The sequence below is a fragment of the Pipistrellus kuhlii genome, unplaced genomic scaffold (genome assembly GCF_014108245.1).
Source record: "Pipistrellus kuhlii isolate mPipKuh1 unplaced genomic scaffold, mPipKuh1.p scaffold_m20_p_1, whole genome shotgun sequence".
Classification (NCBI taxonomy): domain Eukaryota; kingdom Metazoa; phylum Chordata; class Mammalia; order Chiroptera; family Vespertilionidae; genus Pipistrellus; species Pipistrellus kuhlii.
The window spans coordinates 22,223,391-22,246,793 of NW_023425404.1; the positions used below are offsets into that span (position 1 = coordinate 22,223,391).

Here is a 23,403-nt window from a genome sequence, read left to right on the forward strand (position 1 = left end):
GGGATTGAGCCTGCAACCTGGGTATGTGCCCTGACCAGGAATCAAACAGGTGACCTCTCGGTTCCTGGGTCAACGCTCATCAACGCTCAACTGTTGAGCTATACCTGGCTGGGCGAACCTAGCTTTCTTAATGGTTCAAGTACATAAGCTTTCTGAAATAGTAAGAGTGTGCCAAGATATGGTTATCTGGCCTTTCCTCTATCTTTCAGACCTGCAAAGTCAGCCTTGAGAAAGAAATCTCCACTCTTGGTAGCAAAACCATTAAATATAGTCAAGCAAAGTGTAGCATTCTGTGCTGGACCAGATTTTCTTGAACACTAAAGTGGCAAAACATTTCCAGGCACTCGCATCACTCTCTTCAGGCAGGAAGGAAAAGATACAGAAACAAGAAGCTTGATTTTCACTCTCACACAATCCCAGCCTCAACTTTGTTTTCCCAAATTGCAACACAGCTTTAGACTCTATGGCAGCACAGCAGACTCAATGTTCACAGCATGGCAGGCATAAAAGGAGAGGCAAAAGTATTCATCAATTTTACAAATCATTTTGGCAAAACTAGTGCTCTAAGGTGAACCCTACACACCCTCAAGTCTGGTGTCCCATTGTAACTGACCATGTTGGAGTCGAGGACTTCCAGTCTACTTTAAATTGCTGCCAGAATAAGCCAGCTAAAGGAATCCAAAGGCTGGTGTTGGATTTCATTCTGGTCCTACAGGAATCTCCTCCTGGAGCTATAGAATACCAGTGTAGCTCAGGCTACTCACATCAGCAAAAGGTCACTTGTTTCTATATCATGTTGAACTTGGTGCTCTGGAGGCGCCGTACAGAAGACATCCAGAGAAACCCAATACATGGTTTTCCATGTCACTGCATTATATTTGATAGATAATTCACCTGAATAAGACTTCTGGGACCTAAACTTGGATAGCCCCGTAATATCAACAAATTAATTTCTCTTAGGCATATACAACTGAAAAGTTTCCTACTTTGTACTATCAGGAGGAAGAGAGCAAACATTTAACAAAGATTAATTGTGTGCCAGGTGCTTTTTGGCACATCTTATCTCATTTAATCCTCACAACAATGCTGTCCACTTTTTATAGTTAAATAGCTAATAAACGGCAGAGCTAGGATTAATCCTATGTCTAGCTAGCTGATCCCCAAATCCACATCCTTTCCACTAAACCACATTATCTCCTGTCTACTTTGCTTTGATAAGTATGCTTTTAAAATTCAAGTAACTAAATGCAATGTGGTATCCTGCATTGGATCATGGTTCAGGAGACAGACATCAGTGGAGTAACTGGTAAATCTAAATAAAGTGTAGAGTTATGCTGAAACCGGTTTGGCTCAGTGGTAGAGCGTCGGTCTGAGGACTGAAAGGTCCCAGGTTCGATTCCGGTCTGGGGCATGTACGTTGGTTGCGGGCACATCCCGGGTAGGGGGTGTGCAAGAGGCAGCTGGTCGATGTTTCTCTCTCATCGACGTTTCTAGCTCTCTCTCTCTCCCTTCCTCTCTGTAAAAAAATCAATAAAATATATAATATTTAAAAATAAATAAATAAATAAATAAAGTGTAGAGTTTAAGTAGTTAATAGTATTGCACCAATGTTAATTTGTTTGGGTAAATGTATTTTTAAAATAGATTTTTATTGATTTTTTTTTTTATATAGGAAGGAAGGCAGAGGGATGGAGAGTTAGAAACATCGATGAGAGAGAAACATCGATCTGCTGCCTCTTGCACACCTCCTACCGGAGATATGCCAACATCCAAGGTACACGCCTTTGACCAGAATCGAACCAGGGACCTTTCAGTCCTCAGGCTGATGCTCTATCCACTGAGCCAAACCAGTTAGGGCTGGATAAATGTATTATTACAATGTAAAATGTTAACATTATGAAGAAAGTATATGGGAACTCTCTGTACTTTTTTTTTTTTTTTTTACAGAGATAGAGACAGACACATAGATTTGTTTTTCTACTAATTTATGCATTCATTGGTTGCTTCTTGTATGTCTCCTGACCAGAGATGGACATCAAACTTGCAATGTTGGCGTATTGGGATAACTCTCTAGCCAACTGAGCTACCCGGCCAGGTCCTCTGTACTCTTTTTGTAATAATTTATTCTAATTTTTTTTTTTCTTAAAAAATCAAGGAAGATATTGATTTCAGATATTGTCCTGAAGCTCAATATCTAACTAGGCACTTACAATGGGGTAGAAACACATGGTCTTTTCCTTGATTATGAATTTTAAATCTACCGGAGAGATCAGTGCTGGCTTCCTTAGGGTTGTACAAAAGAAAATTAAGTACAAAATCAAATGACATCTTGGTTGACCATCCATAAAGTGCAGGCTGTCCAATGAAAAAGAAAACTTCACCAAGTTCATCCTGACAGCAGGTGACCTACACAGCTGCTCTATGATATGCTGAAGTAGGCAGTTATGGGTAATTGGGAAGCAGAAACAGCATAAGGCCACCCTGACATAAAGGTTAAGATGACGTCATTAAAATGCAGGATTTTAAGAAAAAGCATCAACAAATGGACCCAACTGACTCACAAAAATCAGAGAATCAGAGATGGGGTCATCCTCTTTTGACTTACGACCTTACACAAAGCCATGAAGGAAAGACACATAACTGCAAAGAGCAGCAGACTCCACCCCTAGGCACTTCACCTCAAACCAGAGGGCAGTCTCCCATCTGTCTGTGTTGTGGGAAGAGCTGCTGATCCTGCACTGATCTCCTCAAGACACCTGCACACAGAGATGATGTTTCTGCCAGGAATGTCATCTTTAAGAGCTATTCATACACTTACATTTTTTTTAAATGTTCATACAGAAGACTTAAGTTTACCTACTGTTATCTAAATCTAAAGCTTGGACTTAGATTTAGATAAATCTACTCACCCTGAATAAACATGGTTAAATATTCTATATGCTCACGTTAAACTCAGTTGGATTGCCAGCCCTTCAGATGATTTAACATTGAACACATTTTTAAGGCTTTTTGTTTTGTTTTGTTTTTTTGTTTTGTTTTGTTTTGTTTGTTTTGTTTTGTTTTTTTGTCTTCTCATTGGGCTTCTTATACTCCTTACGTTAAGGTTCCAAGCATTTTTCTCTTTGGAATTTTAACTTACTGTAAATGCTTTCCCCCTTAGAACATTCCCTAGTGCCATCCCATTATTGACCCTTTTGAATACCCTTCATAATAAAGAGGTCAGAAAGCGGGGTCAAAGAGAGTAACCGCTAGGGAAGTTTCTGAGTTTGTCCTCTTTGAAATTCTGTCATCTGAATATGCTGAGAAGGGGAGGCCGGGGCGGAGAGGGGCGGGGGGTGTATCTCTTTGTTAAAGAGTTTCTCATCCGGACCTTTAGGCCACACACACCATTATTATTCCCCTCTGGAACCGTGAAGACTTGTCTTTGCAAAGAGTCTGTTGTCCAGTTCTCAGGCCACCTTCGGTAACTTCCCACCCGGGGGGAACGTGGCCTGCCAAGAATGCCGGTGTTTTCCTCCAGGTATAGGTAGGTGCCCGGGGGTCAGGGGGAGAGGGAACGGCGAGGGGTGGAGTGGGAGGCGGGTGATCGGCGGGGATAGGAGCGGTGTCTCCTCCCCCCTCGGAGCGGAGCGCGCAGGAGCCAATGAGGCGGCGCCGCCCGGCCGGCCGGGCCGCCGGTGCCATATAGCGTGCAGCAGCCCGCGGAGTCCCGTTGGGGGAGCGGCGGCGGGCAGGCGGCTATCCTTTTACACCACTTTGCTCTCTCGCAGCTATCTTCATGGTGACTGCGTGGTCGGGGGGGAAACCTGATCGGCCAGATCCAGCCGAAACCGGGAGGGAGGGAGTGGGCTTTCCGGAGGGGGGGAAGGGAGGGGGGAGGGAGACGCAGCAGGAGCAGGAGGAGGAGGAGGAGGAGGAGGAGGAGTAAGAGGGGGGGAAAGAAAGAGGGGAGAAGAGTGCGAGGGAGGGAAATAAACACCACCAAAAAAATGTCCTCTTCCTCCCCCACCGGGCAGATCGCAAGTGCGGCGGACATCAAGCAGGAGGATGGGATGGAAAGCGCCTCGGAAGGGCAGGAGGCGCCTGGCGAAGTGGCGGGGGGCGCGGCGGCGGCGGCGGCGGCGGCGGCGGGGCTGAGCCCCCCGGCTCCAGCCCCTTTTCCCCTGGAGCCCGGGGCCGCCGCCGCCGCCGCCGCCGCTGCAGCCGCCGGGGTGAGCGGAGAGGAAGGGGCAGCGGCGGCGGATCAGGTACAACTCCACTCGGAACTTGTGGGCAGGCACCACCACGCCGCCGCGGCGCACACCACCCTGGCCTTCTCGCCCGACCATGTCGCCTGCGTGTGCGAGGCGCTGCAGCAGGGGGGCAACCTGGACCGCCTGGCCCGCTTCCTGTGGTCGCTGCCCCAGAGCGACCTGCTACGTGGCAACGAGAGCCTGCTGAAGGCGCGGGCGCTGGTGGCCTTCCACCAGGGCGTCTACCCCGAGCTCTACAGCATCCTCGAGAGCCACAGCTTCGAGTCGGCCAACCACCCGCTGCTGCAGCAGCTCTGGTACAAGGCGCGCTACACCGAGGCCGAGCGCGCCCGCGGCCGGCCGCTGGGCGCCGTGGACAAGTACCGGCTGCGCAGGAAGTTCCCGCTGCCCCGCACCATCTGGGACGGCGAGGAGACGGTGTATTGTTTCAAGGAGAAGTCGCGCAACGCGCTCAAGGAGCTCTACAAGCAGAATCGCTACCCGTCGCCCGCCGAGAAGCGGCACCTGGCCAAGATCACCGGCCTGTCCCTCACCCAGGTCAGCAACTGGTTCAAGAACCGCCGGCAGCGCGATCGGAACCCCTCGGAGACCCAGTCCAAAAGGTGAGCGCCAACTTTCCTCCCCCTCCTCCTCCTTCTCCTCCTCCTCGTCCTCCTCGTCCTCCTCCCCCTTCCTCTCCCCCACCCCCTTCCCAGCTTTCTTTTCCTCCTGGCGCTCGCAAACATGGCGCTTACCTTCCCCACCAGCCTGGTCCGGCTGCCCACCTCTCCCCGCCCCCCTCCGCTCCCCCACCGGACCGAGAAAGGGGAGGGGGGCGCGCGGCGGTGACGAGGGGCGGGAGAACCTCTCTCCTTTCCCTCCCCCCCCCCCCCCAACCCCCAGAAGTTTCTCGTCGCCCGCCTGGGGCTCAGTCCCCGCCCCCACCCGGCTGGTCACTGCTGCCCCGGCTTCCCACCCCCTTCCCTCCCTGTGGCTTTGAAGTTACCACTCTCTCCCCGCGTCTGGCGGGGCGCAGGAGCGGGTGTAGGCGCCCGAGAGGTCGCTCCTGCTGCCCGAGGCGGCGGAGGGGAGGTGACCAGCGCCGGCGGGGTCCGCGCCTCCGGGGGGCGCACCGCGCGCGCTCCCGGACCCCCGGGAGCCCCTGCCCACGGCGCGCCCCACCCGCCTGCCCCGCGCGCCGGGGGTAGCGGCGGCGGCGGCGGCGGCTGCTGGGGGAGAAGGGTGCTGGTGGTGAGGGCTGGCTGCGCAGAAGGGGGTCCCGGGCCGTCGAGGTTTTTATATGACAGAGTTAATCATTCACCCCACCCGCCTGGTCCCCTCCGCGGCCGCGCCAACGCGGGGTGCCGGTGCGCCCCGGCGCTGCGGTGTTTTGAAACCTGATTCTGAGCTCCTGCGGCTCGGGTTTCAGCGCCGCCTGGCTGGGGCGGTGGGGCCGAGGGCTGCCTGCTGGGCCCCGGGACGCGGCGTGGCTCCCGCCTGGTCCCTGGGCAGGAGAGACTGGCCAGGTTAATGGCTGGCTTAAGGAGGGGCGCAGGGAGGAGTGGGGGTGCTCTCCACGCCGCACCTCCCAAGAGCCCACCCTGGCGGGTTTGAATTTTTGGACTAGCTGGGGTTTTTTGTGTTGTTTTTTTTTCCCCCTTCGACTGGTAGGCTGTAATGGGTTCCCACCTCTTTTGAGAGTCAGACACCTGGGGTGTGTGAGTGTGTGTGTGTGTGTGTGTGTGTGTGTGTGTGTAGCGAAGTAAAGTAATAAGGTGGCCTGGAGAGACGGTGTCTCTAGCCCCCAGGCTATGCTCCGGGAAGGAATCTGGGGGCCCCGGAGCCCGCCCGGCCGGGCAAAGGTGACCGCCCGGCGCATTCCGGAGCCCGCAGCGCCCGCCCTGCCCGACGGCCCGAGCTCCTCGCCCCCGCGGGGAGGGGGCGCTGGCCCGGGGCCGGCCCGCGGTAACCAAAACAAAACGCTCCCTGACACCGGCCTGCACCCTCCAGCCTGCCGGAGGCCCAGAACCTGCTCCCACACCCGTTTGAGGCCACGGGTCCCGTGGCTCCAGCCCCGACAGAATCCCGGGAGCTGGAGGCCGAGGGTGGAGAGCGGGTGCCGGGCGCAGGCCAGCTGCCCTGCAGCCTCCGCTCCCGGGGCGGGGCGCGTCCTCCGGGTCTCCTCCACCACATTCTACCTGCTTCCCCCACTCCCCCACCCTCCACAATCCTACACCCCCGTCCCGGGCCCAGTTGCCTGGTTTAGGCCCCTCTCCGGATCTACCTCCCACCCGCACCCCCGGTGAGTCACCCTCGCAGACGGCGACGGCGGCTCAGCCTCAGCTCGTAAATCAAAGCGCTTTCTGCGCTCCTGGCCCCGCAGCCCAAAGCCACAGTAATCCCCTCCCTGGGCATGAAAGCGGACAGGCCGCTGGCCACTGCAGGGATGTCAGATCTTCTTATGGGCCGAGTCCCACCGAGCCATGTCCTACTCGCCACCTACCTACCCTCGGACCAAGTGGGGAACCCTCACTATTACCCTTCCCTGGATTTCTTTTCTCTCCCCCTACCCCCAAATTGGGGAGTTGAGAAACAGTCCTGTCTGGAACAGAAGGACCAAGAGTGCTGGCTGGGGAGGGGCCTGGTAGCTGCCAGGCAGCTGAGTGACCCACCCTTTCCCTCCCACCTCACCAGGGCACTGGATGGTGTGTGTAACTAGGCCCCTATGGCTTCCTTTGGATTCAAGGGCGACCACACATAACAGTTCTTGGGTTGAAAGTGCCTTTGCCACAAGGCCAGCCACTTTGTTGAATGAAAGAGTTGTCAGTCTGGTGGAGTAGAACTTTGGGAGCAGGTGAGAAAAAAACGATATCTTGTTAACTACCTGACAAGCAAAACAGGACCCCTCCCACCTCCTGCTCCTTTTGCACTTTCATTTACCTTCAACATTTACACTCATCTGAATTGGCTTGAAGGGGAGACTGACCAGGTTAATGAATGAGTTTTTTCTATGGTGTAGATAGTAGCATATTTAACAGAAAGGAAAAACTTTAATGCTATACACATAATTCTCCTGTAAATTCTGTTAGTTGCATTGACATCTTCCCAGGTTTTCTGTCTAGTCTGAGAGGCCTCCTAGTTGAAGCAGCACTAAAAGATTTCCTGCTGTGCTTCCCTTGAATGCTACCATTAATGGGGTTAGAAGCTGGTTCTCCAAACAAACGGCACTCTGTGGAATGCCAGCTCTGACCTCCTTCATGCCTTGGTTTCCCTCTCCATGCAGTGAGTCGGATGGCAATCCCAGCACTGAAGATGAATCCAGCAAGGGTCATGAGGATCTGTCTCCTCATCCACTCTCCGGTTCCTCTGACGGTGTCACCAACCTCAGCCTTTCCGGTCACATGGAGCCAGTATACATGCAACAACTCGGAAATGCTAAGATCCTAAGCTCCTCTGGAGTCTTGTTGAATGGAAGCTTGGTACCCGCAAGTACTTCACCGGTCTTCCTCAATGGTAATTCTTTCCTTCAGGGACCCAACGGAGTTATCCTAAACGGATTAAATGTGGGGAATACGCAGACAGTGTCGTTGAACCCGTCCAAAATGGCATCCAACATTGTGAGCAATGGCATGTCCATGGGTGACATCCTGGGCTCCGCCTCCCAGGATGTGAAGGAATTCAAAGTCCTCCAGAGTTCTCCGGCTAACTCGGCAGCCACCAGCTCCTACAGCCCCAGCGCCCCCGTGTCCTTCCCGGGGCTGATCCCCAGCACGGAGGTGAAAAGAGAAGGCATTCAGACCGTGGCTTCCCAGGACGGAGGCTCTGTCATGACTTTTACCACACCCGTGCAGATTAACCAGTACGGCATCGTCCAGATCCCCAATTCCGGAGCCAACAGCCAGTTTCTTAATGGAAGCATTGGATTCTCTCCACTGCAGCTGCCTCCTGTTTCAGGGGCAGCTTCACAAGGTAAAATGCTCATTTGGTCTGATAATGTGCCCGGCGTGTTTAGCCAGCTGCTGTAAGTGACACATGTGGTGAGAGCTATGGATTGATGTGACTGTTCAGGTACCCTATTGGCAGCCACAGCTGCAGGATATAGCCCTGATTTGTTTCTCCTTCTTCACAATACCCGTGTAATCTGCAGCTTGCCTGCGTCCCTGGCATCATGGAGATGGGCTTTTATTTTCCTCACCACTGAATGGAAAAATACAGTTCATAGCAAGTCTTGTCAGGTCTACGATGATAGAAATATGATAAGTCAATCGGTGCTTACAAAACAACCCATTGTTTGACATTTTAAGATTAAAAATTAATAACACCGCCAAGAGCACTAGTTAGTGAAGCAGTTGATAAGAATGTGTACACTTTACCTAAGCATTATTTATTCGACTATAAAGTGTTTTTAGAAGAGCAAGATTGGATCAATTGTGTTTGATTCCTGTTCCTCCTTTAAATAAGACTAACAGATCTAAAGGAAAACCGGAAGAACATGTGATTGGCTGTCTATTGCTCTGCACGTGTACTCACCTCCAAAGTGCAGTTTATTAGTGAGGGCAACTATAAGCCTTATTTTATACGTTTGTGGCTTTACTAACAATCTGCTAAAGGAAGCACTGATCTAAAATTGGGGAAACTAGAAGTTGATATGCCAATTCTTCACTGATTTTAACCAATTCTGGATGGCTCTATGTCTTTTTTTTTTTTTTTTTTTTTTTTTTTTTTTTTTTTAATATAGAAACAGGAATGGTCAGAATGGCCGTGAAGGTTGCAAATCCCATTGCATTCAGGACAGCATGATATTAATGCATGGTTGCCTTCCTACAAGCAAGTCTGAAAGTCCAAATTGTTTTATCAACACAAAATAAGTAATTGTTTGCCTTAAAGGTCAGCTTCCTATAAAATGGCTTTATCAAAAAAAAAAAAAAAGATCTATTTATAACAACTGTGATCTACTTCAGCTTATTTGAGGCATTATTGGAAAAAAATTCCTTTTGGTACATTTGTTTCTCTTTAGGTAAAATGGTAGTAAAACACAACAGACCTGCAGCATATTATTTATTTTTTCATTGTTCCAGGTTATGGAAAGGATTACGCTAAGTCACTATCCAACAGAGGGCAGAAATATGAAAACCACAGGGAAAGCCAAAGTGCTTAGTTTTATAATATTTTAATGTGGATCTAATCCCTTGTCTCACTTTAGGAAATTTCCAAACCGTCTGTAACATTTTAGAGAACATATTTGGCCAAAAAGCTTGGTATATATAGATTGAGCGAGGAGAAAAAACAGAAATACTTTTCACATGTAAATCTGGTAAAATGCTACCATAGAAAAGTATTGCAAACTAATGACTAATTTTTTAATGGGGTCTTTAATATGAATAAAAATAGCACTTTCAGTCTAAAAAGTTAAACTCAAATGACAGAGCTGTCAATCCTTAGGCTGTCTGGGTGATTGGAAGGCTTACGTTTAACCAGATGGGGCCAGGAAGCAATGTTTCTTCATTGTAGTTCTGTATTGCAGTTCTTAGTAAAGCATTTGGGGATTCAGCCTTTCTCAAAAAGAGTTACCTGAGCCTTTCTTAAAAATACCTGGACAAGGTAGATAATCTTTCTATGGTTGGCATTTATATGGGAAAGCAGAATATCTACATATTTTTCTCGCTTTATATTCTGAGAAAATAAGGGTTGGTTTTTGTTTTGTTTTTTTTCTTATTTTACCATCATTACAAAGTTATACTTTGTACCTGTATCATTTTTCAATTGGATTTCTTTAGCTGATTTTGAAAATATTGTTCAATTTATCATTTAATTGCAGTTATATTAAATGTCAAGTTTTAGATTACATCTGCTTTTCCCCCTTCATTGATACGTTATAATTTATATGCATTCAAAAACATTATTTTTATTTGATAGCAGTTGGAGAAATGTCACATTTATTATATTATTTATGGCACTATCAAAAGTAACTGATTATTTTGTTCACATATGCACTGGCAATCAATTTCACAACCACATAACACAAGAAAATAAACATCTATTTCAGGTATTTTTTGCTACAGTTTAGCAGCCAACAGGAATTTTAAGGCATACTTAAGTTGAAGTTAAACTTTTTCAAATAAAAAACCTTTTTTATTCATTCAGCCTAGAACAAACATTAACATTAGGAAAGAGCCCAAACATACATAGAAATGTTTTTCTTAACACAAGTATTTCCATGATGAATATTTTCAAGTGGTTAATTTTTTAAGTTCAAATATAGTGTGTTTGTTTTCTTTTTCTTTCTTTTTTTTCTTCATTTTAAAGACATTCCTTTGCATTTAGGATAATTTAAAATGTTTGGTAGACATACATAGCTCTGTGGCATTGATTTATCAATAGAAGTAGTGATTAATAATTTTGATAATCACAAAATTATTGTAGTAATTCAAGAAGACAAATGTTTTACTTGAATTACTGTTTTCTCAAAATGATAAAAAGTTTACTGAACATCTAATTGAAGATCAGGGTAAATGGCCCTTCTGAAACTATTCTGTCACAAAACTCCCCCACGTCTACCTTTCCTTCTGTGGCAAGATCATTGCCATCATTTCACTAGGCCTATGTAAAGAGTCAGAAAGAAAAGTTTTATTTGACGGAGTGGGGCAAAGATCTGATTCATCTACATTATCTGAGTTACCTGATTTGAACATTTCCTCAGCTTTCTACTTACATTTCTTTTTTCTACTTCTGGTCTCTGCAGACTATCATAACAAGAGTCTCAAAAGATTCAAACTGAAAATAGAAGCATAAGCTCTAGTTCTTTATATTAATCTATATTTTTTACATTCCATTTCATTATTATCATTAATTTTTCCTACCACTGCAACACCGAAAATTCCGAACTGACACAAGAAAAGAAAAACATATCTTACTGAATGTTTTGTTGACTTGACATTATTTTATGGCTAGTTTAGTGAAAGTCTGCAACTTGTCTGTACAGGTTTACATGGTTAACATTAAGCCCCAGGGTAACTCATTTTATGTGGCATTTTCTCCACTTCCATTTATATGTTATGTGAGTTACTGAGCTTGTCCTGAACAAAGGCATTTTATTTTGCATTTGTGTTTTCTAGTTCTGACTGACACAGTTAGCAATAACTATCAGCTAAATGAAAGATAACAAGTTGGGATCTATATGGAAAGTAATGAATATTTTTTTTCTGAACCAAAAAACTTGACTAAAATTAGAACTTGGAAAAGATTGGTTTTCACATTTGGTTTCTAAACCAGTCGTTCTCACTCCCACTTGGTCATCAGAATTCCTCGGGGAGTTAAAAATACACCTGTTCTAGAACTTACTGAGCCAGATTCTTAGGAGTGGAGCCTGTGACTCTGTAGTTTGAAGTGCTCAGGGTGATTCTACTGAACTCGAGGAAAATCATGCATGTAAAAAGGTAACTTTTCCCCCCTTATCAGTTTAATCAGTGATCATCTGTACTGTTTTTTGTTTGTTTTTTTTTTAGGTAATGTTTCAGTAAATTCAAGCACTTCAGATGGGAGCACATTTACAAGTGAGTCTACCACAGTCCAGCAAGGAAAGGTTTTCTTGAGCTCTCTTGCTCCCAGTGCCGTGGTATACACTGTTCCTAATTCAGGCCAGACTATAGGGTCTGTTAAACAAGAGGGCTTGGAGAGGAGCCTGGTGTTTTCTCAGTTGATGCCTGTCAATCAGAATGCACAAGTAAATGCAAGTATTTCTTCTGAAAATATCTCGGGGAGTGGCCTCCACCCACTGGCCTCCTCACTAGTTAATGTATCCCCAACTCACAGTTTTTCCCTGACTCCCCCTACCCTACTCAATCCCACTGAACTAAACCCTGACATTGCTGAGAGCCAGCCAATGTCTGCACCTGTGGCAAGCAAATCTACTGTGACGTCTGTCAGCAACACTAACTATGCAACTCTTCAGAACTGCTCCCTTATTACTGGTCAAGATCTATTGTCCGTCCCCATGACCCAGGCTGCCCTTGGGGAAATAGTTCCTGAAGATCAGGTGGGTCACCCATCCCCCACAGTGCACCAGGATTTTGTCAGAGAACATCGGTTGGTTCTGCAATCAGTAGCTAACATAAAAGAGAATTTCTTAACAAATTCAGAGAGCAAAGCCACAAGCAACTTAATGATGCTGGACTCCAAATCCAAGTATGTCCTAGAGGGCATGGTTGAGACTGTCTGTGAAGACCTGGAAACAGACAAAAAAGAGCTTGCCAAGCTCCAAACTGTCCAATTGGATGAAGATATGCAAGACTTATAAACTTTATCTCCCTTTCCCCACCCCCCACCCTTTTCTTTTCTTTTTTTTTTTTTTTCTCCTGGCATCAGACAGCAAATCTTTTCACAAAGCCCTGAGGACATAAAGCATTTTCCCATTTAAAGGGAAACACTAGTTTTGCAAGTAAATGCATTCAAAAGACTGGATTGATCTGCCTGAAGATCACAGTTAAATACACAGAAGTAGGACTGCATTACTGCAGTCTTTTTCTTCACATATGTTCTCTTTTAAATAGATGGAGACAAAGGAACAAGATGGAATATATCAAGTCAAAGTGTATCATTTGGTTGACTCAATATAATTCTGAGGTCAAATGGAACTTGATAGTTTTTTAAATTAAAAATGTATGCACCTAACAAAATTAAATGTCACTACAGAGCATTAGAAACAATACAATTTTTTTGTTTACTTTTACTCCATGGGCATTGATAAGGTTTAAGTAGCATAAACGGTACTCCACTATTCGAAGGGTATATTTTTGAATATATGCATTTCTGTTTTTCAACATTTTTGTGAAAGTCTTGGTTTGTCTCTACATGTTTCCAAATGTGATTGCTAATAGTTCTGTGTGGCTGAGAAAGTTTGCAACTCCACTAAAAACTCTGAAACAAATTTCAGTATGAGTGTAAATATATTAGTCCTATAAGCAAGGATTTGAGTAAGTACAGTGAATTTTATTTATGCTGTATATGTTTCTCTGATACTTCAGACACTATGAACTAAAAAAGATGTTTTCTTACTGTTTAATTTATTTTTATTGTTTGAACAGGAAGTGAACATAGTTATTTCCAACAAAGTTTTACTTTTTGTAGAATTTTAAAAGTAATGATTTTTATCAGGAATCTATTAAGGTCAATATTAATAACACTGAAACAGGAAATCCAACTCCCAATTTTGGAATTTGGTACTTTTTTTCACATCCTTGTTCTTTATTTAGCAGCTCTCTGGTTCATTTAAATATGTTTTATATAGAATTCTATGTGCCTTTTTACCTTGTGGCCTTTTTATTATTCTTACTAAGGTACGGAAGTGTCAACGGAAGCACTGATGGCTCTTTTCTACTATTCTAACAGGGATAATTTCACCACAGAATTGCTTTAAATCGAAGAACTTAAGTTTTGCTTTTATTATAATGTATAATGTTTATGATGCAAATGGGTGAACAATCAATTACTGTTAATGCTTTTCATTTCAATGAAAATAACAGTTTAGACTACCATGTAGAATCAATTCTGTAGGCTATGAAAACAACCATTTTAAAGTAAAGAGAGAATATGTAGATCCTATTGAGCAAAATTCTATCCTGTTGAAACTTAGTTCTGACTGTTTTGAATCAGATCTTACATTATGACTTATGACATATGACTGTTGTTTGCACTATATTGTCACGTCTTCTTTAAAAGTAAACCTTTTGGCGTTTCTATCAGAAGCTTGTTTGATAATGTGAGCTGTGGGTACAGTTTTTATCAGGACTCTGAACACAAGTTGTAATAATGCAAATAACCTTTCTGTAGTGAGTAATCTCTGATCTCTGAAAAGCAACAAAAGTGGGAAAATGATCTCTTCAGAGACGACTTAACGTTGTTGAACATATAAACATGTCACCGCAACTCGCTTTCTTTAAGATCAGAACAAAGGGTCCACTCCAGATCATTGCAGGCCCAGCGTGTTGAATAAGGGCCATAGAGGACTTAACTTCTGACAATTGGAAGTTACTGCAAGTGGAACTTGGCAGGCATAGACGAAGAGCCCTAGGAAGAATTCCTCTTCCATCATTTTGATAAAGAACTTAGATCCCTTTTTTTTTTTTTTTTTTTTTTATAAAACGGATTAATGTTTCTAAACTGTTGGAACTTACACGTTTTTCATTTTGTTTTTTACAAAGTCAGGTGATTTAGAGTTCTCTTCCACTCCACCACTACTTGTACAGCTTGTTTCTTCTTTGGGTGTGCGCTGATCATGTTACTGAGATTAATTACATGGTGTAGTTTACATGAAAATGATGTTTTCCACTTGATTGCTGCAGATATCAAGAGTTTATTAATTATTTAAAAATCACCATCCAATAAGGGAGATGGGAAGGTTTTAAAAGTTGTATATGTTATATATATAACTGGAAAGATTCTCTGTCTTCCAAAAATGTAACAAGCCTCTTTTATTCATAGTTCTTCCTCTTTTTTTCCCATAAGAAAAAGAAAAGATAGCACAAAACTTAAGACTTACCTAAGAAACCCGTTCATACTCCCAACGTGATGTAATTATAACCCTACAATTACTCCAGGTAGCTACACAATATACCAGGTAAGAATCAATGCACATTATAAAGAGCGTACTGTTCTTTTCTGTTCTTTCAGTAAATTATGGGCCGGCTGGTATGTAGCCCGTGTATATGTGAATGAAATAAGATAAATCCCATGATCTCCACGCACAGAATTGCAAATGTCTTTTGCAATGCCAAGGGCCAGACCTCAGAACCCTTGGAGTTCATGTGGCAGAATTTCTTTCCTACATAAACCAATGCTTGAAGATGCTGCAAATGACCCTCTAATGATCCCCACGGAGGAATCAGAATAGGGGTAAATAACTCTCCCTGCAAACCCCAACCCCTGCGGCTGGCTGTGGGATTTTTGATGTGAGCCTAACTATGCACTCTTATCAGCCAGAACTTGGCGTTATAGCTCTTAGTTACATCTAGTAAAGGACAGTCTGTTGTCCAGTAAAGGACAGTCTATTGTTTAAAGAGAAGGTGCATTTGTTCCTCAATCAAGCAAGAGCACCTGTGTTGTACTGCTTTATAGCTCGTGTATATTTATAGCAATGAAAAGACTGAATTGTACACGTTTCAGTGCCTTTCTTGTGTTACGAAAGGCAGGTAGACATCATAGCCATAGATAAATATCTGTAGTTAAAATGCACACTGACCTTAAATCACCTTGTATATGCCGTTACATCTTGCATGGTAAACGTTGGATTATTGGGCATGTGTTGCAGCCTGCCCTGCTTACATCTTAGACAAGTGTGCATTAGTACATCGCCAGAGGTTCATTCTTTAAAATGTTCTTGACAGATCATCTCATACAAATATAAATAATTCAGGAAAACTGGGGGAAAGACTTTTACATTTTACAAAAAAAAAGATGTTTCAAAGCCTTCCTAGAACTTAGATGATTAGAGCCTAACATTTGTTTTGTATCTAACGGATACATCATTGTTGATTTAATATTACCACCATACAATTTATTATTACTCAGAATTATATAGCATGTGACTCTTGGCTTTCAGGGTTATCAAAAAGAAATTTATTCTTTAGTTGCATGTACTGTATGTTTAGAGGCAACCAGTTATATACTCGATATGGTTTTCCTGTGCCTTACACAAAGAGAAAATCTACACAGAATGTATATCATGGGATGGGGTAACTGAGTCTTTACTGCACTGTTAGGTGATGGCACACAGAGCATGGCCCGGAACATTTCTGTGCTTAATTACCCAACCAAAGAGCTCTAAAGTATGTATGTTGTACTGTAATAGGGGTTTATGCCTGGACAATTAAGTGTTTTATTTGTTTTCTGAAATGATGTGAACTTATTTTTCTAAACACTATGCTAAATAAACTTTATATTTATACATACCATATGTTGAAAGTTATTTTTCCCTGATAAAGCAAAGAAGGAAATAAGAAAATAAAAAAGAGCCCACACAAACATTTCATAGGCTGGCAAATAGAAGAACAAACGATGTCATTTTGGAAAAACAGAATTTGTTGATCTCTACAAAATTATGCAATTTACTTAACAATACTGCATACTCAGAATTAAATGGTTATATGTCTTCTTTCCTTTAAGGAAAGGAATGTTTCTTACTCATTTGGGTTCCCAAAACCTGAATCTGGCACTATAGAAGGTTTAATGAAATTAAGTTGAAAGGTCCAAAGATCGTTCCATTCCCAATCCTATTGAAAGGGCTCAATAAAACTATATATATAATTATATATATAACTATACATATAACTATATATATAATTATATATGTAACTACATATAACTATATATATAACTATATATATATATATAGTTATATATATAAACTATATATATGATACATTAATTTCAGAGAGGGAGTTGGAAACAATCAATGATGAAGGAGTCATTGATTGGCTGCCTCCTGCATGCTCCCCACTGGGGATTGAGCCATAATCCAGGCATATCCCCTTGACCAGAATTGAACCCTGACCTCTTGGTTATAGCTGGGCTATAACCCACCTTTTACAGCACTCCAAAGTCTGCTTATACCATGGTTGGGTCCACCAGTGGTTTGACATAGTTATGGAGATAACTGTGTTTCTGAGTGTATAGAAGCCCAGCCTTGGTACAGTTTGGTCCTAATTTTAAAATTATGTGGTATCTGATTGTGTGTGCCTCCCACACTGAAATGAAGAGGAGACTAATAAGTAGAACTGTAAAATTCAATTACAAAAATAGTTCAAGCCATCAAGTTAATTTCAGATATTATGCCTAGATTTTTTTTTTTTTATATTCTTGCCATTCAGTTCATTTATTTAGTTCAGCAATTTTCTATGTAGTTAATCCAGTTAAAGTGAATAGTGTCTCAGTAAGTGAGTACAGGGTCAGAGTATTGTGAAGTGATTACATTTTATAACATCTTAACCAAACAAGTATTTCAAAACATTTGACAAGGTCACTGACCTTCAAACATTTTTTGGCTCCTGGAAAACTAACTGGCAAGTCAAATAAAATCCCTCAATGGGAATTCAAGACTTTCAGCTGTATGATTGTATCTCACTTTTCCAGTTTCTCTTAAGAAATAATAAATGTGGAAATTTACCTTTGGACCTCACCATTGCCAATACAAGAGCTAGTAAAGTAAATAAGATACATTCAGATAATGGTCAGTGCTACAAAGTCAACAACAGGGTGTAATGGGGTTAAGAATGGAAAATGGTAAGAGGTGGACTACACATTAGATTGGTCAAGGAAAGCCTCTGAGGAAGTAATATTTCAGCAGAGAAGCATGAATGATGAAAGGAAGCCAGCCAGCCAGACCTAGAAAAGAGCATTCCAGATGTAGGGAACAGCAGGGCCGGAGGCGGGAGCAGAACGGCCAGATCACAGTGTTAATTCTCGGAGTCGTGTGATAGGAGATCCAGTCAGAGAGATAGGCAAGTCTCATCACAGGTAGTGCTTCATTATTCTGTACCAAATAGTTTGGATTTGCCTCTGAGAAGCAAGAGAACGATATAACATGATTTACACTAAAATATCACCAGGCCTATTCCTTGGAGAATGGAATTGTAGGAGGCAAGAGTGAAGGCAGGAATTTCTAAACTATGACAGGTTGTCCTAAGCTGTTGGACAGGAAATACTTGAAGCATGTATAGCAGTTTATCCCCAAGTGGATCCAGAATTTGGAGCTCTCCAAGCTTACTGTCTACTCTGCCTCCTGCAGCTAACCAAAGCTGCCAGCTTCCTGCTGGGATTGTCCCAGCCTGAACCGGTTCCCTGAACTCCAGGCTGGTAGATCCAGTTCCCTAGTGGATATTTTCAGAATGTCCCAGTCAACCTTGATTCCATATAGGAATTTTTAAACTGTTGTCTTTGCTCTTAAGTCTATTCCCCAATCTCTGTTTCTCATTTTCATAGCATTCATTAACCAATTGGCCACATAAAAATCTGGGATTTACCCTAGCCAGTTTGGCTCAGTGGATGGTGTGTCAGCCTGTAGACTGAAGGGTCCCTGGTTCGATTCCAGCCAAGGGCATATGCCCAGATTGTGGGCTTGATCCCCAGTGTGTGTGTTGAGGGGGGAGGGAGGGGGGGAGTTGCAGGAGGCAGCCAATCAATGATTCTCTCTCATCATTGATGTTTCTATCTCTCCTCCCTTCCTCTCTGAAATCAATAAAGATTATATATGTATATATATAAAATCTGGGATTCATGCCCAGCCAGAGGGGCTCAGTGGTTGAATGTCAACCTATGAACCAGGAGGTCACGGATCGATGCCCAGGTTGTGGTCTCAATTCCCAGTGTGGGGCATGCGGAAGGCAGCTGATCAATGATTCTTTCTCATCATTGATGTTTCTATCTCTCTCTCCTGCTTCCTTCTTATCTGAAATCAATAAAAAATATATATTTTTAAAAATCTGGGATTCTCTCTGGAGTCTTCTCTTTCGTCTCACCTCCATCAGATCACTACGTGTATCCATATCTTCTCTTTCATTGTCTCTTGAATCAATTCCTTCCCCTCTATTTCTAAGGTTACTGCTATAGGTTTGGCACTTACAACTTCTCAGCTATACGATCACACTACCTCCTATCTGGTATTTTGATGTCTGCTCCTCATTTCAGGCTACATTATAAGTATATTCAGATGGAACTTTCAGAATTCAAGACTTATTATCTGAGCCTTGCTTTCCAGTTTAAAACTTTAATGGCCCTCCATTGCCTATGAAATACCATTTAAACTCCCTAACATACAAAGCCCAGGCCCTACCTATGATTAGTCACATCTGTAACCATATGAAACTATGTCCCAAAAGGACCAGGTCTTTTCTTACCACCCAATCTTCAAGACTCACTACATGTAATACTTCAGGAAGTTCACCCTCATAGCCATGGCCCAGTCTGTGAATAGGTGGGGATTAATATCCTTCTTTAGTGTGGTGCTTATCATATCACTGTCATTATATTAATATGTCTGCCTTGCTACACTTTCATCTTTGTTTCTCTGACATTTAGTATAGTAGAGCAGTGTTTTTCAACCTTTTTTGGGCAAAGGCACACTTGTTTCATGAAAAAAATCACGAGGCACACCACCATTAGAAAATGTTAAAAAATTTAACTCTGTGCCTATATTGACTATATATAAAGTAATTCTCTTGAATAGGAATCAAATAAACACGAAGAAAGTATTTTATAATTACTTTATTATGAAATATTAAGTAAACAAAATAGTGAAAAATTATAAAATTCTTGTCTTGTCTGCACCTACGGCACACCAGGCAACATCTCGCGGCACACTAGTGTGCCGCGGAACAGCGGTTGAAAAACGCTGTAGTAGAGCATAGTAGGGTCTTAAAAATTATTTGTTAAATGCATAGTAACTTTAACAGTCATTTATCCCTTTAAATCATTTCACTTGCTATGGATTAGGGATCTGTATGGCTAAACTGGTTCAAGTATTATCCCTATTTAAAAGACAAAAGCAGCCGAAACCGGTTTGGCTCAGCGGTAGAGCGTCCGTCTGCGGACTGAAAGGTCCCAGGTTCGATTCCGGTCAAGGGCATGTACGTTGGTTGCGGGCACATCCCCAGTAGGGGGTGTGCAAGAGGCAGCTGGTCGATCTCTCTCTCCCTTCCTCTCTGTAAAAAACCAATAAAATATATTAAAAGACAAAAGTAAATACTTCTGGGGGTAAGGCCAGAAAGTGGTTATGTGAATCTTATAGCATTATTGGATGGTCTTTATAATAATTCTTTTCCTTACTGCTCCAAGGTTTTCTTCCACTTACTTCCAAATGGTTCCAGTTGATAGAGATTGGCATAAGTTTGCCAGACAATTTCATAAGCAGAAATGTACTCATTAAGCTTTTTTAGATCAATGTTTTAAAATAGCGGTGGTGTACAGAAAAGTTATTTATAATTATATATATAGATATGCTTTCTAAAAATATTCTCTCTGTGGAGATATTATTTGAACTGAGCAGATGTCTAAAGCGTCTATGAGGAATTGAAAATGGGACGTAGAGTTTCAGCATCAGGAAATCTGGATTCTAATTAGTCTTTAGATATGGAAAATATCAATGTACTTCTCTGGGCCTAATTTTTCCCCCCATTCAAATGGGTATGTTGGATATTATTATACTTGAGATCTATTCAGTTATTTTAAAAAAGGAAAAAAAGGAGTTAATAAAATGCATTCCCTCTCCCTACCCACAGATTAAGAAGATCAGATCAATTACAGAGTGAAAGGACGCTATGACCTACCAAGAGCTACAAATATAAAAGATAAAATAACTGATAATGAGTCAACAACCTGTACTCTCAAATTATTTAGAGATGTAGACCTAGGTGAGGCAGGTCTAGCTTTGTACTCTTTCGCCTTCTTACACGTATCTACTTTGCTCCCTCATTGGTCTGCCTTTCTCTCAGGCAATGCCCTACTGCCCTAAGAGCCTTAGCTGATAATCATGATGTTGGTGGTTAATAGCTTAAGGTATAATGAGCTCAGCCCTTTATCCTGGGGAACTGGCATATCAGGGAACACCTTTGAAGACTCAAAAGTATGAAGCTGTAATCGTGGATGATAAGTTACAGATGAATTAAACTAAGCAAAGTGTTCCCTATTTCTAAGTGCAGCAAGTAGTGTGTGTGTGTGTGTGTGTGTGTGTGTGTGTGTGTGTGTGTGTGTATGAGCAGAGAAAAAGAGAGAATGTCTTCATTTTCCCCTTCTTGGTGTGCCCCCCTTTCCTGCTGGATATCAAGGATCAGCCAATGGAATCTGAGCTGTTGGATCCTCTGAAAACAATAAACAGTGTAGCTTTCCCCACACCCATCTTATCCAGAGCCTGCAAATTTTCCTTCAAGAGGATTCCTGAGTTGAAAAATCATTAGCTATAATAAAACCATAAAAATTAGCTATAGCTGAAACCAGTTTAGCTCAGTGGATAGAGCATCAGCCTGCGTACTGAAAGGTCCCAGGTTTGATATCTGTCAAAGGCATGTACCTTGGTTGTGGGCACATCCCCGGTAGTGGGTGTGTAGGAGGCTGCTGGTCGATGTTTCTCTCTCATCAATGTTTCTAGCTCTCTATACATCTCCCTTCCTCTCTGTAAAAAATTATTAAAATATATTTTTAAAAAAAGTAATGACAATTAAGAGTTAAATTTATAAAAATAAAAAAAAAAAGAATTATCTATAGAAAAACAAAGGTTGTTCTGGGATTTTGCTTTGTTTTGCTTTGCTTTTTAAGATGTGCATCACATAGGAGATGTGCCAAAGAGAAACCCAAAGTATACATTTGATTGAAAATTAGGAAATATAACACCTTTTTGTATTTCTTTTTATTTATTTAATAAGTACCTTTTACTGTGTAATTTAAACAATGGATGTCCTTCTATTGGCTCTAAGAGAACTATAGCCTTTATCTGAATGGCCATACGCCCTGCTACAAGGCAGAATAATTCTATTCCTAAAAGGAAGAAGGGGACAATATACACTGGGGGTCAATTAGTGGTATCTGCCTACTTTCTTGAAGCCTACGAACTATCCCAGTGGTCGGCAAACTCATTAGTCAACAGAGCCAAATATCAACAGTACAATGATTGAAATTTCTTTTGAGAGCCAAATTTTTTAAACTTAAACTTCTTCTAACGACATTTCTTCAAAATAGAATTGCCAGGCAGTATTTTGTGGAAGAGCCACACTCAAGGGGCCAAAGAGCTGCATGTGGTTTGCCAATCACTGGACTATCCCTTCTAGATAACAGATTGAAAGTAGTCATATAAAGGGGTCAGAAAGTGCCATTTTCCCACTACAGATCTAAAGATTCACTTTCCCATTAGAATGATAAACATCATCTTTAAATTACTATAATCTCCTGTCTCCTTAAAAAGTTTGAGGCAATAGCCCTGGCCAGGTGGTTCAGTTGACTGGAGTGTTGCAGGTTCAGATCCTACTCAGGGGACATAACTAGGTTGCAGGTTTGATCCCTGGTCAGTGTGCATATGGGAGGCAATTGATCAATGTTTATCTCTCACATCAATGTTTCTCTCTCTCACTCTCTCTCTCTTGTTCTCTTTTTCTCATTCCCACCTGCCTTCCTCTCTTTCTCTCTCTCTCTAAGATCAATGAAATGATATTTTTGGGTGAGGATTAAAAAGAAAACTTTGAGGCAATGCATAATTTCTAGTTTAAAATACAACTTGAAATATATATAAAAAAAATATATAAATTTTTTTAAATTGTTGACAACATTACAGATGTCCCTATTCCCCCTCCCCTCATCCAGCTCCTGTCCCACCCTAGGCCTTCACCACATTATTGTCTGTGTCCATGGGCTATGTTCTTTGGTTATGTCCATGTTCTTTGGTTAATCTCTTCCCGTCCCCCCTCACCTTTCCCCTCTGAGGTGTGTCCATCTCTTCCACGAATCCATGCTTCTAGACTTACTTTGCTTGTCAATTTATTTTGTTCATTAGGTTCTACTTATAAGTGAGATCATGTGATATTTGTCTTTCTCTAGCTGGCTTATTTTGCTTAGCAAAATAATCTCCATGTCCATCCATACTGTAGAAAGGCTGGGAATGCAGACTGGTACAGCCACTGTGGAAACCAGTATGGAGTTTCCTCAAAAAATTAATTATGGAACTGCCGTTTGACTCAGCCATCTCACTTCCAGGAACCTATATATATAAAAGCCTAAGGGACTTTTACAATCAAACAACCAGTTGACCAATTACTATGATGTGCACTGACCACAAGGGGGCAGACATTTAATGCAGGAGCTACCCCCTGGTGTTCAGTGTGCTCCCACAGCCGACCTTTCACAGCCAGCCAATATCCCCTGGTCCCTTCCCTCAACCAGCCAACGTGCCTTCCCCCCCCACCCCCATTGAGCCGATGGGGGACCAGCCAGTCACTTTATGTTTCAAGGCCCCTCCCTCTGAACAACCTGGTCCCACATCCAATGGGCCTGATTAGGGGCAGGGCTAGTGGCCAACCTCCCGTGGTCCCTTCCCAAAGCTAGCCAGCTCCAATTGGCCCCAATTGCTGGTAAGGCCAAGGGACCCCACCCATGCACAAATTCATTCATCTAGTATATCCTAAGAATCCTGAAACAC

General features: G+C 42.9%; 1 protein-coding gene across 1 annotated transcript; it reads left to right on the plus strand.

The window, feature by feature from the left end:
- Positions 1-3,917: 3,917 nt before the first annotated feature.
- Positions 3,918-16,169, plus strand: SIX4 (SIX homeobox 4). Its single transcript, XM_036434869.2, has 3 exons — positions 3,918-4,855; positions 7,516-8,201; positions 11,738-16,169. Exons 1-3 carry the CDS (start codon positions 3,990-3,992, stop codon positions 12,526-12,528), a joined length of 2,343 nt encoding a protein of 780 aa, XP_036290762.1. The 5' UTR covers positions 3,918-3,989; the 3' UTR covers positions 12,529-16,169.
- The last annotated feature ends 7,234 nt before the right edge of the window (positions 16,170-23,403 follow it).